Source organism: Gekko japonicus, unplaced genomic scaffold, assembly GCF_001447785.1.
Source record: "Gekko japonicus isolate JY-2015 unplaced genomic scaffold, Gekko_japonicus_V1.1 scaffold710, whole genome shotgun sequence".
In the NCBI taxonomy this organism is placed as follows: Eukaryota; Metazoa; Chordata; class Lepidosauria; order Squamata; family Gekkonidae; genus Gekko; species Gekko japonicus.
In genome coordinates this window covers 120,895-143,399 of record NW_015167559.1, presented here as the reverse complement: position 1 = coordinate 143,399, position 22,505 = coordinate 120,895, and the positions used below count along the sequence as shown (strand labels likewise).

At 42.5% G+C, this 22,505-nt stretch overlaps 1 protein-coding gene across 1 annotated transcript in view; it reads left to right on the top strand.

The window, feature by feature from the left end:
- CDC42BPA (CDC42 binding protein kinase alpha) overlaps positions 1–22,505 on the top strand; it is a 194,836-nt gene that overhangs the window by 82,467 nt on the left and 89,864 nt on the right. Inside the window, exons 12-15 of the mRNA XM_015413743.1 lie at positions 12,462–12,595; positions 15,572–15,814; positions 17,180–17,290; positions 18,047–18,294. Of these exons, the coding sequence (XP_015269229.1) occupies positions 12,462–12,595; positions 15,572–15,814; positions 17,180–17,290; positions 18,047–18,294 (736 nt within the window). The remainder of the gene's footprint in view (positions 1–12,461; positions 12,596–15,571; positions 15,815–17,179; positions 17,291–18,046; positions 18,295–22,505) is intronic.

Sequence of the window (22,505 nt, the reverse complement as noted above, 5' to 3'; positions counted from 1 at the left end):
ATCTTCATAAATTAGGTGAATGGGCCAACAATGGGACAAATTAAGTTCAGTGTTGGTAAGCATAAGGTGATGCACGTTGGAACAAAAAATCCCAGTTTATAGGCTAATTACATCTGAATTTACTGAGACTTAGATCTTGGTGCTGCAGTACTGAAAAAGGCAAACTTTCGTTGCATACTATTAGGAAAGAGATTGAAATAAAATGGCCTGTATTATAATGCCCTCATATAGGTCAATGGTGTGGCCTCATTTGGAATACTGTGTGAAGTTCTGGTGACTGTTCAGTCACACAGTCGAGTCTGACTCTTCACGACCCCATGGGCCACATCATGCTAGGCCCTCCTGTCTTCCGCCGTCCTCCGGAGTTTGCTCAATTTCATGTTCGTTGCATTGATTTGCCGTCCCCGTCTTCTTTTTCCTTCAGTCTTTCCCAGCATCATGGTCTTCTCCAGTGAGTGCTCCCTTCTCATTTGGTGGCCAAAGTATTTGAGCTTCAGCTTCAGTATCTGTCCTTCCAGGGAACAGTCAGGGTGGATTTCTTTTAGGATTGACTGATTTGATCTTCTTGCAGTCCAAGGGACTCTCAAGAGTCTTCTCCAGCACCATAGTTCAAAAGAATCTATTCCTCGGCGCTCGGCCTTCCTTATAATCCAACTCTTGCAGCCATACATGACTACTGGGAATACCATTGCTTTGACCATGCAGACTTTTGTTGGCAGGGTGATGTTTCTACCTTTTATTATGCTGTCTAGGTTGGCCATAGCTTTCCTCCCAAGGAGCAGGCGTCTTTTAATTTCATGGCTGCAGTCACTGTCTGCAGTGATCTTGGATCCCAGGAATGTGAATTCTGTCACTGCTTCCATGACTTCCCCTTCTATTTGCCGAAGAGTGATGTGGCTGGATGCCATGATCTTAGTTTTTTGATGTTGAGTTTCAAGCCAACTTTTGTGCTCTCTTCTTTCACTGTGTACAAGAGGCTCTTTAGGTCCTCTTCACTTTCTGCCATTAGAGTGGTATCTAGGCCTTGTTGTTGGACCTCCAGAGGAACAAGTTGGCCACTGTGTGAAACAGGATGCTGGACTAGATGGATCACTGGTCTGATCCAACAGGGCTCTTATTATGTACTTCTTCTTGGCTTATAATGCACCTGTCTCTTTGAACTGGTGTACTTCTGTGGTTGTGGTTTCCCAGTTTGGCCACATGTATGAGACACTGACAGTTCACCTCAGCTTGACCACTTTGCTTGGAATTACGGCAGATTGTCTCAGGTACCAGATACATTGTGAAGGCGTGAAGTTGCTGTGTGCCATAATAGGAAAAAATCACGCTCTTAGCTCTTTACATGCAAGTAAAGGAAGAGCTCTTTAGACTCAGTCTCTCTCAGTCTGAGAGGTCCACTCTGTTGCAGACTGAATCTTGGGCTATCCATTCACTATAATAGAGCTGTAGAAGTTTCATTCTGTGCTTCAGCTTCCTCTGTGTCTTGGATATATATTCAGGAAATACTCATATGCTGGTACTTGCAGTTATGCATTTTTTTTGTTTGGCATAGATGTCCCACTTACAACGGTTCAAATGGCTTCTTTATGCACATTCTCAGAGGTAGATATTGTATATTTGTGTAATCATTTTTAGTGGCCACTTCATCCTCAGCAACAGGCACACTACACAGTAGCACTTTTTCAAGCTGTGACTGTCAGCCCCATAATGCACTTAGTTAATCAGGGGCAGCGAGGCTATTAAGAATTCCATAAAGGTTTTTCCAGTTGTTTTTGTGAACACATGGATGTGGCTGTAAAGATTGGGATCTTGCCAATATTTGTAAACCGAGTTTGATATTATTCCCTGTGTGTGTATGGAATTAAATTATTCATCCCCATCATCCCTGCATCTGTTGTTCTTGGAGCCTGTACTCTTTTTGAGTTAATATTTGTTCTTGATATTTGAGACATAAAGAGTTTGTGATCACAATTCTGATTGTAATCATACTTACCTGCTAGAAACAAAGGTTTAAATAAATAGTGAGGCAACTAACTCATAGTTTTCTTGGCATTTTAAAGTGTGTCTGTGGTTTGGCTGTGGAGTTGGAATTAAATCGGAAGATAATATCATCCTATTAGAGAATTTTTAAAAGAATACTTTAAAATGTAGCTGTTTTTCTGGGAGCACAGTGGTACAGGAATGTATTTTCTGTCCAAAATAACTGTAGATGGAAAAACCTACGCTGAATAACTCTGGCATTCCAACTTTTGTTAGGATAGTCATGGAAGAGTTTATAATCAGATTTGGTTTCTTTTGTGAATCAGATTTCCAGGTATAAAGGCTTAAGTGAAATGTATGGCTAATATACTGTTCTGGGGTGAATCATACTTGTTCTAAGAAATGGCTTTTACGTTTTGATCAAAATCATTGTACAAATTCAAGATTTAGAGACACGATTTCTGATTCTTGAAATTTGTCTTCTAGTTCTTGAGGATTCTTGTGAAATTTTTGTTGAAAGAGAAACATGTACTCCAAGAGGCAGATTGAAATGAATGCGTAGAAAATTAGAAGCTTATCTTGTGCACCTGTACTCTTCTATTGGACAGTAAAGAGGTAGTTTTTGATAGCACTTCTGCATCTGGAATGTGCTAAAATAGGAGATTATTTTAATCTTTTCAGGTGGAAGTTTTCTTTTATCTCTTTAATGTTATACATATTGAATTTCCTGCATGGTATTTTCTTACTTTAACTTCAAAATTGCCTTCCCAGCATCAGTTTTATCTGTATCACATTAAATAGGAGTTTTTTTGTAACCAGCTACAAAGTGGTAAGTATTCCATAAGGTTGAAATTGTTGCCTTGGGTAACTGAGGTAACTCTGTTCTGTAATCAGAAGGGAAAGATATTTTTATTGTTGTTCAGTCACACAGTCGAGTCCGGCTCTTCGCGACCCCATGGATTACATCACGCCAGGCCCTCCTGTCTTCCGCTGTCCTCTGGAGTTTGCTCAATTTCATGTTCCTTGCATCGGTAACACTGTCTAACCATCTCATCCTTTGCCGTCCCCCTCTTCTGTTATCTTCAATCTTTCCCAGCATCAGGGTCTTCTTCAGTGAGTGCTCCCTTCTCATTTGGTGGCCAAAGTATTTGAGCTTCAGCTTCAGTATCTGGCCTTCCAGGGAACAGTCAGGGTGGATTTCTTTTAGGATTGACTGATTTGATCTCCTTGCAGTCCAAGGGACTCTCAAGAGTCTTCTCCAGCACCATAATTCAAAAGGATCTGTTCTTCGGCACTCGGCCTTCTTTATGATCCAACTCTCACAGCCATACATGACTACTGGGAAAGATGTACATAGGACCATAAATTTATTGGAGTGTTCGGTATCTCAAAACCAGACTCCTTATCTTATTTCTAAGAATTGCCTCTGCCATTGCATTGCTTTCTAAGGGTTCATTCAGACAGGCCATTTAGTCTGCTTCGGCACGCTTCAGTAACGGATTTTATATCCACGTTCACACACCCAACATCTGCGTACCATCCCCAGCCGTCGCTTTCCGGCTCAATCCCCCTTTAAAACGGAGTATTTTGTTACCAGGTCCCCAAGTAGTGTTTTCCTGATTCTCCTATTCTAGCCACACTTTTCTGACATCTGATCGCTCCTGCAGTGTCGAGCCACTTCCACTCAGAAGCCCGAGGCTTCCGCTCTTTGCCTGCCATTTTATTTTAGTGTCGGCAGTATGCGCACAGACGGAGCTCCGCTCCCGCATTATTAAAAACAATGTTTAAACTGTGCCTAGTTTTGTTGGTTAGATGAGTTTGGGATCTTACGGAGGCAGGCTTGCAGTTTGTACGGGCCCCTCCCCATCCTCGGTTCCCCTTCCCCCCCACTGTCGCTGCCCTCAGCCCAGCAGCCGGTGATGCCATGCTGCCTGCTGCTGCCCCGGCTGTCCTTGCTGCTGCTGGGAGGTTAGAAGGGAGGGCTGCTGAATGGGGACACCCGCCCCCCACTGCCATGCCTCCCTCCTGGGTGCCTGCCTGCCTGCCTCTCTCCCTGCCACGGCCGGCCGGGCTCCCACGAGGAGGAGGAGGAGGCACCCTGCTTTCTCCCTTTGAACATGTAGGCTCTCTAGCAGCCATGCCTTGCTTGCTTTCTGGTCATGCCAGCTATGCTCAGGGCCGCCCTGCTGCCTTTTCCACTTGGAGCCCCGAGGCTTCTGCTCTTCGCTCGCCATTTTATTTTAGCATAGGCTGTATGCGCACAGGTGGAGCTCCGCTCCCGCATTATTAAAAACAATGTTTAAATGGTACCTAGTTTTGTTGGTTAGATGAGTTCGGGATCTCATGGAGGCAGGCCCGCAGTTTGTACAGACCCCTCCCCATCCTCGGTTCCCTTTTCCCCCCAACGTTGCTGCCCTCAGCCCAGCAGCCAGTGATGCCACACTGCCTGCTGCTGCCCTGGCTGTCCTTGCTGCTGCCAGGAGGTTAGAGGGGAGGGCTGCTGAGTGGGGAAACCCACCACCCACCACCACGCCTCCCTCCTGGGTGCCTGCCTGCCTGCCTCTCTCCCTGCCACAGCCGGCCAGGCTTCCACGAGGAGAAAGAGGCACCCTGCTTTCTTCCTTTGAACATGGAGGCTCTCTAGCAGCCATGCCTTGCTTGCTTTCTGGTCATGCCAGCTATGCTCAGGGCCGCCCTGCTGCCTTTTCCGGGCGTCGCCGCCCCCAGTGCCATTTAAGACACCAGCTGCTCAAAGCAAAGAAGCGGGGGGGAGGGATTGCAAAGAGTTCAAGCCCCACCATGAAAGGAGCTGCTGCCGCTGCCGGTTGTGAAACAAGCTCGAGGGAAGCGCAGCGCACCTCCGGAGAGACTTTCCGTGCCTCTTGCTGCAGCCGGAGCATTTCCTGCCTGGGAGGCGCTTCTGCAAGACCCGGAAAGGGGGGCCTGAGTCGCCCTCCCCCCCAAATCCTAGCCCCTTCACTCCCCGCCACACCCCCTCCCGCCCTGACAATGGAAGCCAGCTTGCCCGCTCCTTACACACTCAGACTGCCGGGCAAAACAATGATCCCTCCAGGGAAAGCCGGGAGGGAGTTGAGCGGGTGGATGCGCCGTCCGCCAGGGAGTCCTTGTGGGGCTTCGGGAACAATCCCTCAATTGCCTTTGTTAGGGAGCCGCCACGCACGCCCCTGAAGATGTGCCCTCTCCCAAATGTGTGTGTGAGAGAGAAAGAGAGCATGAAGAACATTTTCCCCAACTTCCCTGCATACACATGCATCACAGCCGAGTGACCTGGAGGTTGGGCTTGGAAGAGGAGAGGAGACCCAAGGAGGGCTTGATCCAGTGCTTGTGCCTTCTTCCAGCGTGGATCGTGAGATGCCCTGGGCTGGGTTAGCTGCAGCCCCCCCTCAGCCCCCTTCCCCCCAAATCCCTAGCTACGGTGTTGCACGGAGGCCTGTTTCAGGGTAAAAGTTTAAAGGGAAGTGTTACAGCAGTTGGGTTGAAGTGGAATGCTACAGATGGCCGCCTGTGCGCATGCTCCTGCGTGTGGATGGTGGGGAGCGATGTGGCTGCACAGCGATCTGCAACAAGGAGGTGAGTGGGATCACGATTCTCCAGGTTAAAAAAACCCTGCATCGGGACTGGAGCAATTTAAACCGCTCCCAGCACACCATCTGACCACACCCTAAGAGTAGCTTCTGCCATTGCATTCCTTTATTAGCACTCCCCCCGCCCCGTATATAGTTCAGCTTTGACTTATTTGTGCAGTTTGTTTAAAACTGACAAAAAGACCTCCAATCCCACAGTGGCACCTGGAAATCCTTAGCATCTAGCCCAATCTTATGCATGTTTACTTGGAATTAGGTGTAGTATTGTGTGTGTGTGTGTGTTTGTGTGTTTGAAAAAGAAGAGTTGGATTTATACCCTGCCCTTCACTCGGAGTCTCAGAGTGGCTTACAATCTCCTTCCCTTCTTCTCCCCACAACAGACACCCTGTGAGGTAGGTGGGGCTGAGAAAGCTCTGAGAGAACTGCTCTTGAGAGAAAACCTCTGAGAGAACTGTGACTGACCCAGGGTCACCCAGCTGGCTGCATGTGGAGGTGTGGGGAATGAAACTGGGTTTTTCAGATTAGAGTCCACTGCTCTTAACCACTACACCAAACACCAAACTGGTAAGAGTGCAGTCTTACCTCTTAATAAGCCCGATTGAACACAACAAAATAAACATGTGCAGCATCATAGCAGTCTGTGTCTGTTTTCCCAGAAGTGCTCATGTCCAAGGAAGGACTGAATGTTGGATTCCTTCGGTTGGCTGGCCTGAACTTTTCCAAAGCAGCTAAAAATTGGGATGTTGTTTACTTGCAATGCTTTTTGCAGTCATCTCTGCTTGCCAGTTATCTTGCTTGTGACCTTAAAGGTCATAGCTAGAATAACCTAAATCCGGGGGAAGCATTATAGCTTCTTATACATGAAATTTCAACTGCTATCCTAAAGTACAGGATGAATGTTTGTTTATTACTAGATCATGGGAACTGGAGTCTGAGTGAAATTTTTTTTACTTCACAGTGCTGTCCTAGGAAGAGTTAAAAGGGTATAATTCTGTTTAGGATGGCACTGTAAACCAGTTTAAAATGTGACAAAGAACATTGCTGGTGTAAATAACAGCAGTAATATGTCATATTTGAAGCTCTGCTCAGCAGGGTCATAGTAAGTTATGGCATTTTTGTCTTTCTCTAATCGTGTAAAATGACAAGCTAACATATGCTTTCAGTTTTTGAGATGAAAGGTACAGTATTTTGTTATCTGTGTAAAAAAGAAGAAAACTTTGAGGAATCTTTAATACAGCAAAAAATGTAAAGCAAAGAGTACACCAGAGAACAAAGTAGCTGACACATGAAGGAGAGGTTTATTTTGGCACTCTGGCTGCATATAAACTTTTTTGGGCTCGTGACTTCAGGGAGAGTTAATTTCTGGCATTGAGCTACATCTAACTTTTCTAAACACTTTTTAAAAGATACGAGAATTTTATGTGTATCGGACTGTGTGTAAAATTTCTGTATTCCAAAGGCTTGGGCAGCTAAGGAGTTTTTTGAAGGTGGTCTTAGGAGTTGGTCCTTAATGTTCATTAAAAGGATGATGATGACACAAGCATCTAATTCTGAGAAAATGGGTTGTACTTAAATGCTGATGGAAATGTGGCTTTCCCTGGAGTTGAGTCTAAATGGGCCATTGCACAAGCAGCACACACTGCTGCTTCTGTATGGGTGAGATTACATGATTTCCCACTCGAACTGAAGTCCCTCCTGCTGCAGCCCACTCTGTTCCTGACAGTCTGCCACCCCTCAAGAGCAGCTTTTCAAGTGTTACGGAGGTTTACCAAAACCAGGGGAGGCAGGAAATACCTGTTCCACTAGCAGAGCTCTTCTCACCTTCCTTTGGGTGCAACCATTTTATTTATTTGCATTAGTAATAGCCTACATTTCTCATTTGGACTCAAGGCGGATTTCTCTGAGTTGATTCAGCCAACAGATGGGACATTCAATAAGCATCAAAAGTGGGGAACACAGTATCTTTCAAGATCTCCACCTGCCCAATCAGCATTACCTCTGTCTTGTTAGGGTTTAGTTTTAAATTGTTCATTCTTAGCCAGTTCAACACTGCAGCCAGGCAGTTATTCAGAATCTCTACCACATCACCAGGGGATTTGTATAAGGATAAGGATAGCACTTGGTATAATCAGCATGTTGATGAAATCCAACCCCAAAGCTATGAATGATTTCTCCCAAGGGCTTTATGTGGGGGATAAAATTATATCCTATGGAAGTCCACAGGATAGGTCCCACAATGATGACAACTGGTCTCCCACAGGAACTCTTTGAGTCCTGTCTGTGAGGAATGATTTGAACCGGTTAAGCATACAGCCCCTGGTACCGACTTCTGCCTCCAAGTGTCTCAACAAGATGCTATGATCTACTTTATCAAAGGCTGCAGATAAATCCAACAAGAGCAACAAGGAGGCATAGCCTTTTCTACACTCAGACAAAGGTTGTCAACTAAAGCTAGTCTCTGTGCCATAGTCTGGCCGGAAGCCAGACTGAAAAGGATCTAGAGTAGATGAGTAATCCAAGAAGATCTGGTCCGCTACTGCTCTCTCAACCACTTTGACAAGAAAGGGCAGGTTAGAGACCAGTAGGAGATGGATAACTGCCACTTTGATTGGCCAGGAGAACGTGCCCTGAGATAGTGACTGATTTAAAAGAGGTACTAAGGCTTTGTTGATGTGGTCCGTACATAATTTTAGCAGCCAGGATCTAGAGTATAAGTAGTGACCTTCACCAATCCCAGGATTTTTGTCCACATCCATCACAGAATCTGGGACAAAATGATCCATGGATAGACCAGGCAGTTTATTAGTCATGTCTTCTGTTGTGCCTGTGTTAAAACTGACATCCAAATCAGAGTGTATACTCAATATTTTATCAGCAAAAAACTTGGCAAAAATAACATCTAATTGATAATAAAGGCTCACATTTTGACATCAGCAGTTGCTGAGCTACCTTGAACAACAGGGATGGCTGTGAACTAGCTGATGCTATAGTAGCAGAGTAGTATTTCTTTGCTACCGTCGCCACTGCTTCGTAGGTCTTCTGATGGGCTGTATAGCATGATCTACCAGATTTGGTAGGGTTCGCTGCAAGCATCATTCTAGATGTCTCCTAATCCTCTTCAGGTCACCCAGTTCCATGGTGAACCAGGAGGGCGGTTTACATCCCAGAAGCAAGAATGATTATAGAAGGCAACATTGTTTATTTATTTATTTCAACAGGGGGTCTCTGAGCGGCTTACAGTTAATCGAGTATCCCTACGTATGGCCACATATACTGGGGATGGGGACTGCCCTACCGGCACCCTGTGGAGGGTCTTTGTTGATCTTCTTCCTCCCGGTCTTTGTTGAGAGCTTCAGGAAGCTTCACTTTCCACACTCCCACTGAAGCCTCAGCTGAGCATGTGTTTGGGATCTAAAATTCCCCAGAGCGTTCTGGAACCCAGGAGGATTCATGAGCCTCTGTGGATGGACCATTTTTACTGGTGGCCCCTCTCATATGGGATGTTGCAGCCACATTCACCTTGGCTTTAAGTGAGTAGTGGTCAGACCATGCTGCAGGTTGAATCTCTAACCCTGAAACCAGATCATCACCCTCAATAGCTCAGTGCAAAAAATTAAATCTAATGTATGATCTCTTTCATATGTTGGGCCCATTGCAATTTGTTAGAGGTCCAAAGCAGAGATTATAAAACCCTGAGCCAGTCCTGGCAAGGTATCCTTGGCATGGATATTGAAGTCCCCCAGAACGATCAGTCGAGGAGTCTGCAATACCACATCTGACAGTATGAAATGTGCTCACTGGGGAACTAGGTGGCCAGTAGACCTGTCCTTAGTCCCTAGTATAAGGAACATACAGTCAGTGCCAGTTATAATTTGCACTGGAAGTCTGCAAAAGTTGATAATCCTCATGGAGGATAATAGCCACAACTTCCCCTTGGCCAGTTGTATGGGGTTGGTGGTGGACAGCATATCCAGGGGGCATGAGTCCCTATAATACTCTATTTAAAGATTTATTAAAGTTTCATTTTTATAAGAAAAAAATAAAACAAAAACATATGCTTTTGTATATTTTGTTCTCAAGTTTGTGACATACTTGACATGTGTTAGTTGCATTTTTGAAATCATGTTTGCTTTTAAAGCGAATAACACTTTGTTTTAAAATATAGGGTTTCTAAAATACATTCTTTTATGTAGTTACAGAAACAATAAACAAAGAAAAGACATAACACAAATGGTGTTAACATTAGAAATAAAGCCATCTGAATATAATGTTAACTTGCTAAAACATATAACATTAATTATTCCATCTCAAAGTATGGTATCTGAAAACTGACTTTATACTATGTACTTTATCATATTCTGTCATAAAGTATCATGATAACTACTGTGATTTGGCATGGCATGTTGTAAACCATGTGTGGTTGGTTTTGTAAGTGAAAACTAGCAATCAGCTAAAAAAATGCTTAGACAATTAAAGGAACTGGTGAAATCTAATAATAATATTGTTCTGCTATCTGCATTTACATTGTTGAAATCAATAAGACTTTGGGTATGTCACCAGTGAAGATGTTTGGTCTTCTGGTATACTTCTGGCAGGTTTGCTGCATCTGTTTGTCATAGTAAAGCACATTTGTTTCTGGCCATGTGTTCTTTTTTTCATTTGGCTCATTTCTTATGTCTGTGTATCTGGGTTATTCAAGTCCATATTTGGGGTGTATGGTTGTATTTTCTGTATTTGTGAACTTCCCAGGACTTCCCCTTAAAAAGAAATGCAAAAACAGTGGCAAGATATACACAGCCCGGCATTCAAGATAGTCACTTCTTTTATATGTTTTCTTTTCTGGAAATGGATGAAGCTGAAATTGCACAAGAAAAATTAAACATGTAGGATAAGGACCTTACCATTCTTCATTTTAGTTTACCATTCATTCTGATTCTTTTCTATGCGATTCATAATTCATCAGCATAGATATTGGGGAATTAAACTTCCATCTAAATGCCATTTTGCAGTTTAATATGTTGCTGCTCTAAGGATTGTAATTTATTATTAGTATAGATTATTCAGGTCAGACAATTGTTACCATTCCAACTAGACAGGTGCTCCCATTGGCACTGAGAAAACATGGTAAATAACTAGTCTAGATATATCTACATGCTAGGCATTGAAGTGTAACAGTGCTAAGGTGACCAGGTGATGTAAGGCAGTGTTTCCCAGCCTGTGGAACAAGACCCAAAAGTGGGTCATGAAGTCCATGAAAGTGGGTTGCAGACCAGCCCTCCCTAATGGTGCGCCTGCACTTTGCATCCTTCTCTTTCTTTGCTCCTCGCCAACTTCTCACATTCTCATCTCTCCCTCCTTTTTTGTGACAATAATGAGGGGGAAACAATTGTGCAGCTAGTAACTTTATGGTAGTAGCTGAAAGAAATGGGGAAAGGTTGGAGAGTAGGTGGAAGCTGTTCAGAATACCATGGAAAAAACACTGGAGGGTAGACAGAGAAGAAGAAGAGAAGAAGAGATTGGATTTATACCCTGTTCTTCACTACCCAAAGGAGTCTCAGAGCGGCTTACAAACTCCTTTCCCTTCCCCTCCCCACAACATACACCCTGTGAGCAGTGTTCCCTCTAAGCTGAGTTCGTGTGAGCTAGCTCACAGTTTTTTAGCATCCGGCTCACACATTTTTGTCTTAGCCCAGGAAGGATGGCTCCAGAGCAAACTAATTCATGCAGTAGCCAAATCACTCGCTCACAACTTTAATGCCAGGAGCTCACAAAGTAGAATCTTTGCTCACAAGACTCCACAGCTTAGAGGGAACATTGCCTGTGAGGTAGGTGGGGCTGGGAGAGCTCTGAAAGAAGCTGCTCTTTTCAAAGAACAGCTCTTATCAGAACTATGGCTTGCCCAAGGTCATCCAGCCCAGGTGCAAGTGGAGGAGTGGGGAATCAAACCCGGTTCTCCCAGATTAGAGTCCGTGCACTTAACCACTACACCAAACTGGTGTGTGCATGCATGGGCTTTTCCTTGGTGCTGCTCCTTCAGCAGTTGAACCTCTTCCTCAGCCTCCTGCAGTGCCTCTTTCTCCTCTAACTGCTGTGGGAGATGTAGTGTACTGAGCCTCTCTTTGTTAATCTCCTCACCATCTGCCATTTTTGTGTATCTCCTCAACCTCAACATCCCCAAGCGCACTTCTGCAAACTCTGGCTCTGGCCCAGCTGGCAGAGGAAGAGGAGGAGATAAACTCCTATTAGCTTGGGGTTCATGGTGGGGCAGCTGCACCCTTTGTGTGATGTTTGCTGGTTTCTCAAAAACATCTGGTTGGGCGCTATGGAAAATGGAATGCTAGAGTAGATGGGTGCCAAGGTCAAAGTTTGTGCCAGCCGTGGATGGGTCACTGTACGAAGTAAATTTAGACTTGTGGATCACCATACCAAAAAGGTTGGGAACCACTTCTGTAAGGCACTCCATTGCTTCATGGAAGGTTGTAGCTTGGATGCTTGTAAACTCTTCTGTTCAGCAAGCAGTAAATTGACAACTGATCCATAGGGAAGAAGACATGAAGCAGAGTAATATAACAGACGTAGATTTTGATGTGTGAAAATGTGGAATAATATACATTAAGCTATGTAGCCCTAAATTATACAACATATTTTTGAAAAAGCCCCTTTGCCAGGGTGGACTGCTGGCAAGTCCCATTGTTGTAATCAATATTTACCTATTTATACACAGGTTGTGGACGACCAAATGTTACCACTGGGAGGCCAGCCATTCCTTCTGCAATGGCCAGATATTGCCCAGGTGCTTTCAGGTGTTAATTCTGTTCCACAGTATTCCACAAGTTTTATATTTTATCCTGTAACATTTAGCAATTTTCTTCATAGATTCTGGACGACTTGAACAGCAACTTGAAGAAGCCAGTTCTGCAAGACAAGAATTAGAAGAGGCTGCTCGACAAATCAAAACATTTGAGAAGCAAATCAAAGCATTCAAACAAGAGAAGGATGATCTTAATAAGGTAAATTGTATTTCATCTATCCCTTTTTAAAACAATTGTATCTATTTCAGTAATAGAACATTTCAGCTCAGAAGAGAGCAATTTTAGGGCACGATTGCACACACAATTAGCCGCGCCATAGGCGTGAATGCCGACCGAGCAGATTTAAAGGGTGCGATTAGACATGAACATCTGGGAAGCACCCCGCACCCATAGGCAACCTGTTTTGCTCCACTGCAGAAGCAGAGTAAAAAGACACCAGGGAAACTCCAGTAGCAAACGGGTTGTTACGGGCCACAGATTCCCCTGTCTGATCGCTCCAGCGCGCTCTCATGACGCATCGGGAACAAATGGCAAAAAAAAAACCCAACTCACCCATGATTGTGTCTGATTATGCAGTGGCGGGCTGTCCCCGCAGCTTTAAAGGACTGTGTGATTGCGCAACTGCGGGTCAAATTCATCCGGAGGAAATGGCCTTGCTTCCCTCCCGCACTATCTCGTGCGTGTGACCGCCACCTTAGTACAGTCATACAGAAAAAGTGATTGGGCTATATAAAAATATCACCAACCTTATCTACATTGTAACAATGTTTGTGATACTGTCATAATTAAAAGCACTACATGCATTGCCAAATGTGTGGTCCTATTTGATTGACTTCAGGTTTTAAAGTGTTCCATGTAGTTAGTAATATTTATATATAGAAATCCTTTGTGGGTTCAGGATAGGATGATAATTATAACAGTTAGAGGGCAAACAATGGATAAGTATGTTAGAACAGCAGTATAATGTCAAATCTGACAGAAAATAATATGAAAACATAGTCCAGGCATCATGGAGGCATTGGATGAATATGTATCTATATAGTTCATATGAAGCTGCAGCTAAAGTGCACTTTCTGCTTTAACCTTTATTAGGCATTTCAAGTCTTCAGTATTTTCTGCCAGTAATGTGGTGTCATTTGCATATCTCCAATTCTTAATGTTTCTTCCATCAATTTTTACTCCACCTTCATCTAAATCTAATCTAGGTTTCCCCATGATATGTTCTGCATAGAGGTTGAACAGACAGGGAGATAAAATGCTTCCTTCTCTGACAACTTTGCCAACTGGAAACCATTCTGTTTCTCCATATTCTGTCCTAATAGTAGCCTCTTGTCCAGAATATAGGTTCTCATAGAAACAGTCAAGATGTTGTGACCCACCCATTTCTTTTAAAACCAACCATAGCTTTTCATAACTCACACAGTCAAAAACTGTAATTATGAATCAGAAGCTGAAATTCTCTCGTATGCTCCAGTAAACAATGTAAATTTGCCATATGATATCTAGTGCCTCTTCCTTTTCTGAATCCAGCTTGAACATCTGACATTTCTTGTTTCAGATATGGTAACAGTCTTTGTTGTAAGATTTTGAGCATCATTTTACTTGCATGATAAATTAATGCGATGGTCCGATAGTTGCTGCAGTCTTTGATGTCTCCTTTTTTGGAATTAGAATGTAGATTGAATATTTCCAGTCTATGGGTCATTGTTTTGTTTTCCATATTTGTTGCCATATTGTGGTTAAGATTTTGATGGACTCCATTTCTTTTGCTTGGAATAGCTCTACTGATATCCAATCTACTCTTGCTGATTTGTTTTTCCCAACTGCTCTCTTTCACTTCACTTTGTATGTTGTTTTTGAAAACTTTCTTCTTTGAAGGAATCTATCATCCTTTCATCTCTTCTGTATAATTCTTCAGTGTATTGTTCCTATCTTTTCTTTATTTTGTCCTGTTCAGTTAATGCATTTCTGTGTTGATCTTTCAACATGCCTAATCATGCTTTAAATGTCCCTTTGAACTCTTGGCTCTTGTGGAACAGATTTCTTGTTCTTTTTTGTTGCTGTCTTCTATTTCTTTACACTGGTTAGTATAATAGTCAGGGCTCTAGTCGGGGGGGAGCTCTCAGGTACGGAGCTCCGGAAGAGAACCTCTAGGGGGCGGGGCGGTCACGTGGTGAAGCCCCGCCCCCTTCTTTACCCCGCCCTCTGCTTCGATCCTCATTCCGTTTGGGAATGAGGATGAAGCAGGAGGGTAAGTAGCCGGGCCTTCTGACACACTTCCGGTGATGTCAGGGGGTGTGGCCTTCTGTCACTTCCGGTGATGTCAGGGGGCGTGGCATATGCAAATAAGTTATGCTAATGAGTTATGCTAATGAGCTCCGGCAGCTCTTTTTCTACAACAAGACCCCTGATAATAGTTCTCTTTGTCTCTACATGCCGGTTGCTGGAACATTGCATTTTGACTTCTGGTTCTATTTCTGGCACCTTTTACTTTTGTTTCTTGTCTATCTTTAGAAATTTTAAAAGTTTCATCAATGTTGTTTAGATTGTATTTTGGCACTATGAATGTTTTGGTGTTTTTCTTCATCTTTATTCTAATTTTTATATTAATAATTCATTATTCTATAGCACAGTGAGCTTCTGGTTTTGTTTTAGCTCAGAGAATACAACTTCTCCTTTTTCTGCTTCCAGTTATGTAACTTATTTGATTTCTATATTGGCCATCCGGTGATGTCTACATATACAGCCATCTGTTTGGTTGCCTTAAAGGACATGTGAAAATTCTCTACCTTATGGAATAATTTTGTATGCATATGTAGTCTAGTTAAAATTACCATGAAAATCTATTGCAGTAGTATTTTAAATTACGATGCAGCTAGCTACCTTGTGTATTTGTATGATTAGTTGCATGTAATGAAAGATTTGTCTTGGATCATAGGTTGGACTATGATTAGTTGAAATTCAGATTTCGTTTATGAAGGTCCACTGATTGCAGTGAAGCTGAAATATTAACATCTTCATGGCAACTTCTTTTCTTGATAAAAACACTTAGGTATGCGTTGTTTGGCAAAGGAGATAGAAAGTGTGTGTTTATTCTAATAGAAACTTGGAACACTCATCTAGTTACGTGATTCCGCAAATTAAGGATATGCTATGCTTTGTTTTTAATTACAGGAACTAATTGAGTCTAGCGAAAGATTAAAGACCCAAACCAAAGAGCTGAAAGATGCACACAGTCAACGGAAGCTGGCCATGCAGGAATTCTCTGAAATGAATGAGCGACTTACTGACTTGCATTCACAGAAACAGAAACTCACCCGTCAAGTCAGAGATAAAGAAGAGGAGATGGAAGTGGTGATGCAAAAGGTGGAAAGCTTGAGGCAAGAGCTACGCAGAACAGAGAGAATGAAAAAGGAAGTATGTTACTTTTGGGATGGTGACTGCAGGAAAGAGTTTGCTCAAAATAAAGCTTATTTTGCTGGGTTTTTTACTTTTTTAAAGTTGAGGAGTTGTAGTAATGGGTGGATAATGAACTCTTCTTATATATGTTTGCAAGTTTTTGAAAAAAAATGTTGGTTTGTTTCCAAAATGTTGCACTTCTCAGATGAATACTTCTAAACACTGTAAAGTATCTGAGTAATGATTCAGTGTTCTTAATATTATTTTGGAAAATCTGTGGGAACTGCTTTGGTATAAAAACTTACAACATAGTAGACCAATAGAAGGAAGATAATGAATTCAATAATTGTGCCTTAGAATGTGGGCTGCTTTTGTTCCATTTGATGAAAAAAATGAGCAGAATAAAAGGGAGTAAGAAATCTTTTATGTCTGCTATAATTAATAATAATATAGCAGTTTATATCCAATGAGAACTGCAGGTGCAGTGGAGCTCATGGAATGGGCCTTCACATCTGTCCTTTCCACTTTAGCCCCAAATGCTGCCATGGGATTGAGAGAAGTCCTACAAACAGTGCTGGGCACATTGTGGGGGTTTGCACTGGGAGGGAGAAATGAGCAGAAGTCATACACCTCCCTGCTGGTGAAAGTGTCCTTTCAGTGGGAGCCAGCTGCTTAAGCCTACGTTTGTTTGCATACATATTTTTGTATTTGATACAATCATTATATTAGTATTAATTATTATATTACTAATATTTGATGTTGATAAATTATGTGTATTTTTCTATTAGAATGCCTAGTAACTACCAACAATAATACTGATGGTTCTATGCTTTAGCTAGTAAACAATCTGTAGCACTTAGTGACGATGGTTATATAGTTGCACTCTAAAACTATTGCTTGCCAGAAACTAGGGGCTAATAACGAGATTAATTAAGATCCTTAGTATGCAGTTCTAAGTAACATTTACTTGTTAGTAAGTCCCTTTGCAGTTGGTGGAACTTACTTACCAGTAAAGTGCTTAGGAGTTGGATGTTAATTGTCCTTGGCTTCTGTCTAAAACATGTCTTTGAAGTATAGTATTGCAATCAATGTTCCCTCTAAGCTGTGGAGTCCTGTGAGCAAAAATTCTACTTTGTGAGCTACTGGCATTAAAGTCGCGAGCCAGCGATTTGGCTACTGCATAAATGAGTTTGCTCTGGAGCCATCCTTCCTGAGCTGAGACAAAAATGTGTGAGCCGGAGGCTAAAAAAACTGTGAGCTAGCTCACACTGACTCAGTTCAGAGGGAACACTGATTGCAATACCTGGATTGTTTCTCTGATGCACTATCAAAGTAGGATAAAATGGAAAGGAATGGTTACTATTTTCAAAATAATGTTTGTAGTTGGAAGTTCATGCTGAAGCTGCAGCTGCCGAGGCATCCAAGGACAGGAAATTGCGTGAACGAAGTGAGCAGTACTCTAAACAGCTGGAAAATGAGCTAGAAGGACTAAAGGTTAGTCTTTGTTGACTTCAGCACTTTAAAATGTAATTGCTGCCTGTCAAGGTCTCTGTCAGAAATGCAGGAAAGGGTTATGCAAGTTCATATATCATTTTCCCTAGAGAGAGAAAAAACCTTTCTGTGCAACTATGGATTTATAGCCATTGCCCTATGAACAACCAGTACATCACCATTTTCCCCTTGATATCCCAAGATATCTTACCGTATAATGTCAGTGTAAAATAATGTAAAGCATTGAGTACATTGATGATTTGATTTTTTCCCCATTCTGTAAATATCTTGTAACATGGACTGCTGAAATAGCAGGAAGTGATAATACTGCAAACTGTGCCAGGTCTTGTAAAACATGTAAGCAAAGAATTTCTTAGTGCCATGTAGACTTGATTTTGGATTTATATGATGTTGATTTTGGAGGGAAAATTAATAGCTAGTGTATGCCTCTGTATTTTCTCAATCAGAAGCAATAAACCTCTGAATACCAGTGCACAGCATCGGAGGAAGATCTTGGCCTCTATGCCCTGTTGTTGGCCCTCCAAGATAACTGGTTGGCCACTTCATAGTGCTGAACTAGTTGGATCATTGGTCTGATCTACCAGGGGTCTTCTTACGTTAATTACATAAATTATACTTCCACAGTATGCCATTGCATACATGTTTGTTTACGTACTCGCTCCAGAGTTATTCCTAAACCCATGTTTTCATAGTTCTTCAGTTCATGAAAGTTAATTCAAAGATAACCCTTTTTTGTAGCAGAAGCAAATTGGTCGCTCTCCAGGAGTGAGCAGCACAGAACATCAACAAGAGATCACCAAATTAAAGGCTGATTTGGAAAAGAAAAGTGTTTTTTATGAAGAGGAGCTATCCAAACGAGAAGTGGTACATTGTAATGAAATTAAAAACCTGAAGAAAGAACTGCGTGATGCAGAGAGCCAACAGCTTTCTCTTAAAAAAGAGATCCTGATCTTGAAGGACAAGTTAGAAAAGACAAGGAGAGAAAGGTATGTATAACTAAGTTATTTTGCTAATGGTTTGCATATCTATTGGCAAAAAAAGTCTTTGCATTAATTTCAACTGGAAGTTTTACCAAAACAGATGTCACAATGGAAAATAAAATAAAACAGTGATGTGAGCACGTGGTCGTCAAGAAAACTGTTGGACTTGTTTCGGCCCTTTTTTAAAGGGCTTTTTTAATGGTTTTTAATTTTAAGCCACCTCAAGCAGGATTCTGAATAAACATTCTAAATAAGAACATAAGAACATAAGAGACGCCAATGTTGGATCAGGCCAAAGGCCCATCCAGTCCAACACTCTGTGTCACACAGTGGCCAGAAATACCAGTGCCATCAGGAGGTCCAGCAGTGGGGCCAGGACATTAGAAGCCATCCCACTGTTGCCCCCCCCCCAAGCACCAAGAAGACAGAGCATCACTTGCCCCAGAGCCCCTAGCTATACCTTGTGGCTAATAGCCACTGATGGACCTCTGCTCCATATGCTTATCTAATTCCCTTTTGAAGCCGTCCATGCTTGTAGCACCCACCACTTCCTGTGGCAGTGAATTCCATGTTTATGTGCAGTTATACCCATATCATAGAAGGTGGGTGCACCCATACCAGAAATACATTTTACAAAGTTTATTATATAAGTGCTCAAATTATAGCTGATAAATATTTGTGAATTTTCTTGCAGAATAGTTATGTTGTTGGGTTTTTGCAAAATTCCATCCTACGTTTATTGTAGATTGGTATAGATGGAGTGGTGGGGATTTCTTAGCTACAGTCAAGAGTTTTGGAGTCACGTGTTGGTTTGTGCAGTTCCTCTCCCAACCTCTGTCCACTAACGCATGATTTTTTTTTGCCCATCCTTGTTGCCCTCAACTCTAGTTATGAATTTGTTAACACTGAATTTAACTACAATATCAGTATGTGAAACCAGTGATCTTGTTATCTGCTTCCAGTCATCTTAAGAGATACTGTGCTTGCAATTACATTCAAGAACTTCTGGGCATTTTTCAGTGTACAGTGTACATTGATGTGTTTGATTTTTAAGTTTATTGTACTATATTATCTTTTAGTGGGGCAAACATGGTTATTTATCAAACAGGATTTTCCAGCCATTTTTATGTATGGTACAAATTAAATCATCAGTGCCTTTCCATTCCCCATGGACCACATCATGCTAGGCCCTCTTGTCTTCTGCCATCCTCCAGAGTTTGCTTAATTTCATGTTCGTTGCATCAATAACACTGTCGAACCATCTCATCCTTTGCCGGCCCCTTCTTCTTTTACCTTCAGTCTTTCCCAGCATCAGGGTCTTCTCCAGTGAGTGCTCCCTTCTCATTTGGTGGCCAATTCTATATTTAGTAACTGTTAAAAATCTACAGTAAGTAAGTAGAGTCTTTGGGGTTGAGAGACTCAAATAATGTAGGCAACATACCCTTCGAGCTCTACAGCCAGTTCTCTCTTTATTGAAATGTAGCACGCTAGATTTAATCAGCTTACATGCGGAGGGATATTCCATTTGGTTAAAAAACTCAACAGCGAAGCGCAATCTCTGTAGCCTATAATTGACTAATTTTAGCCATGAGCTTCGAAAACCTTCATTAGCTAGATAGCAGATAGCAGCCTTCTAGAGAATAAAAAAAATTCATTCTGAAGAGGAATGTTGCTATCCCAGCTTTTGGTCTCCAGGCATGGTTCAGCAAATTCCAAATGAATGGCTGGACCAGAAATACACATTGGCAGACTGGACAATGGATCTAGAAAGGAGATTAAACAAGAGAAATGCTTATGGTTAACCTTGACTGTAGTCAATGGTACACCATATAGTAATGAAGGAACTACCTTAGCCTGAAAAGCCCAGATAGCGGCAGGTACATAATTACCAAAAGAATCTTAGGAGAGCTGATTCTGACTTCTTAGCAGAAGTAATACGACTTGTCCAGGACAAATTATAAGAAAAGGAGGCACCGAGATAGTGGAAGTTGTTCACCTGAGGAACTGAATGGCCATTTATAGACCAAGATAAATGACGCGATGGAGCACTTTTACAAAAACAAAACCTTTGGTCTTTCGATAGAGTGTGTTCATCCTTCTCAGTTGGCATTCTCCCTCGAACACATTGGCTCTCATAACAAATGAGTTTGATCAGGGGTCATTTTGTAGAAAAAGAGGTGCAGGAGCTCATTAGCATAATTCATTAGCATAATTTATTTGCATATGCCACACCCCTGACATCACTGGAAGTGTGTCAGAAGGCAACACCCACCGCTCAGGCTCCACTGGACTGTTTTGGATTCCTAGCTATTGGGGGGGGGGAGGAATGTGCAGATCTGTCCTCGCAGAGGAGGGAGAGCTTGTACCTGAACAAAACTTGGTCTTAAAGGTGCCACTGGACTGTTTTGGGCTGGGGGGCTGGGCTCTGCAACTTACCTGGCTGCTTCTTGCTCTGACTGAGGGCTGCTGGGAGCAGGGGGTGGGGCTTGTTGCATGTGCCTGCCCCCTGGGCTCTTTACTGCTGGAGCTCCGCTCCTGTGCGCTCCTGCAGGAAATGACCCCTGAGTTTGACACCTCTGGATCAGAAGATGGTAATCTAAAGAAACAAGGTAAATTAGGATCTGCTAGATCATAGTGAGCATCTAAACCATTCAGTTCATCGGGACTTGTTATTACTGGAAGGTCTGGCACTTCTGACACTTCTAACAGGGAGAAGGTATTGTTAAATCAGTTAGCAGAGGAGAATCATGATTAGTCTTCACAGCTGAAGAAGTTCAAGGCTTTCCAGAAGAATCAATATTCTTCATTAATTTAGATGAGAAATTCATTCATTTACCAACAGGACCTCTAAAATTCTCTGGAAAGAAGTTTTATATCAGAATTAACAAAATGCCTCATAGTAACAATATTAAAATTATCCAGATAATCTCTCTTATCCAAGATAAGGCAAGGGATTGGTCTTGAGAAAAAAGACAACACAAGCCTTTGGGTATAAAAGGACCTGGAAACTATTCTGATCTTGATTCTAGAAGTGGGTATCTCCAATAAGGAAAGACAAGTGGCGCTTAACTTGCTACTTGGATGACCGTATAATTGTTTTTCCTTGATAAGTTAGAATTTCGAGGAAAACAGAAAATGGGTCTAGTTAATGGAACCTAAATCAAAATGCTTTGGATAATCCACTAGAACAGCAGACTTCTATCTTAGTTGACCATTTCATGTTAGTCCCTGTAGGATAGGACTCGCAATAATGGGTTTAAATTAAGGGCAGGAAGGAACAGCTGGATATTAGGAAAAACCTTTTTATGGTAAGAGTTGTGCAACAGTGGAATCGGCTGCCTAGGGAGGTGGTGTGCTCCCCCTCACTGGCAGTCTTTAAGTAGCAGCTCTAGGCTGATCCTGCATTGAGCAGGGGGTTGGACTAGATGGCCTGTATGGCCCCTTCCAACTCCACGATTCTATGAATCTATGATTCTATACTACAATATTTAACCTGATTAGTGCTACATAAACAAGATTTATTAATAGCTAGTTCTAATTTGCTATATATCTTCTGCCGGGTTTCAGCAAGTCTGTGAAACTAAAATCTGCAGTAAATCAGGAGAGCAAGACTCAGGATTAGCAATAGCATGATTAGCTGGATCAAAGGGAGAAGCATGGCTCAAGTCTGGAGATTACTTAGGGCAATCAAGTCTGGAGATTACTTTAAGGCATCAAATCTGTTAGAAATCGGGAAAGCGTCAAAGAACTCATCAAGTTTACTTTGATCATTTTGATCACCAAAGGGATATTGCCTTATTTTGCCCATGGTGCAACTTGGGAGAGCGATTTGATTTATCAGTGCCTTGATTTATCAGTGCCATAGCTATGATCAGTGCCTTAACTATGTGACAGCAACCCTGCCACAACATTTTGTGCTTTCGAATTACTGACCAGCAATATCTAAGCAAGACTGGTGCCCATTGCAAATTGTTAGCCTGATTGCTTTGTGTTCTTATCAATATTGGGGATTTATGACTTCCGGTCTGGCTCCCGCGAATGGTGGACGCATCCTCGGGTTGCTCCCGAGGGCGTCTCGCCCGCCCGCGGTGGAGGAGGGAATCCGCGCGAGCGGAGACCCGAACGAGCACCTCAGGAAGAGAGGAGCTCGGATCCGGGGCGCTTTAGGGCGCACTAGGGGGGAGTCGCTCTTTCGGCCGAGAGGTCGGAGACCGAGG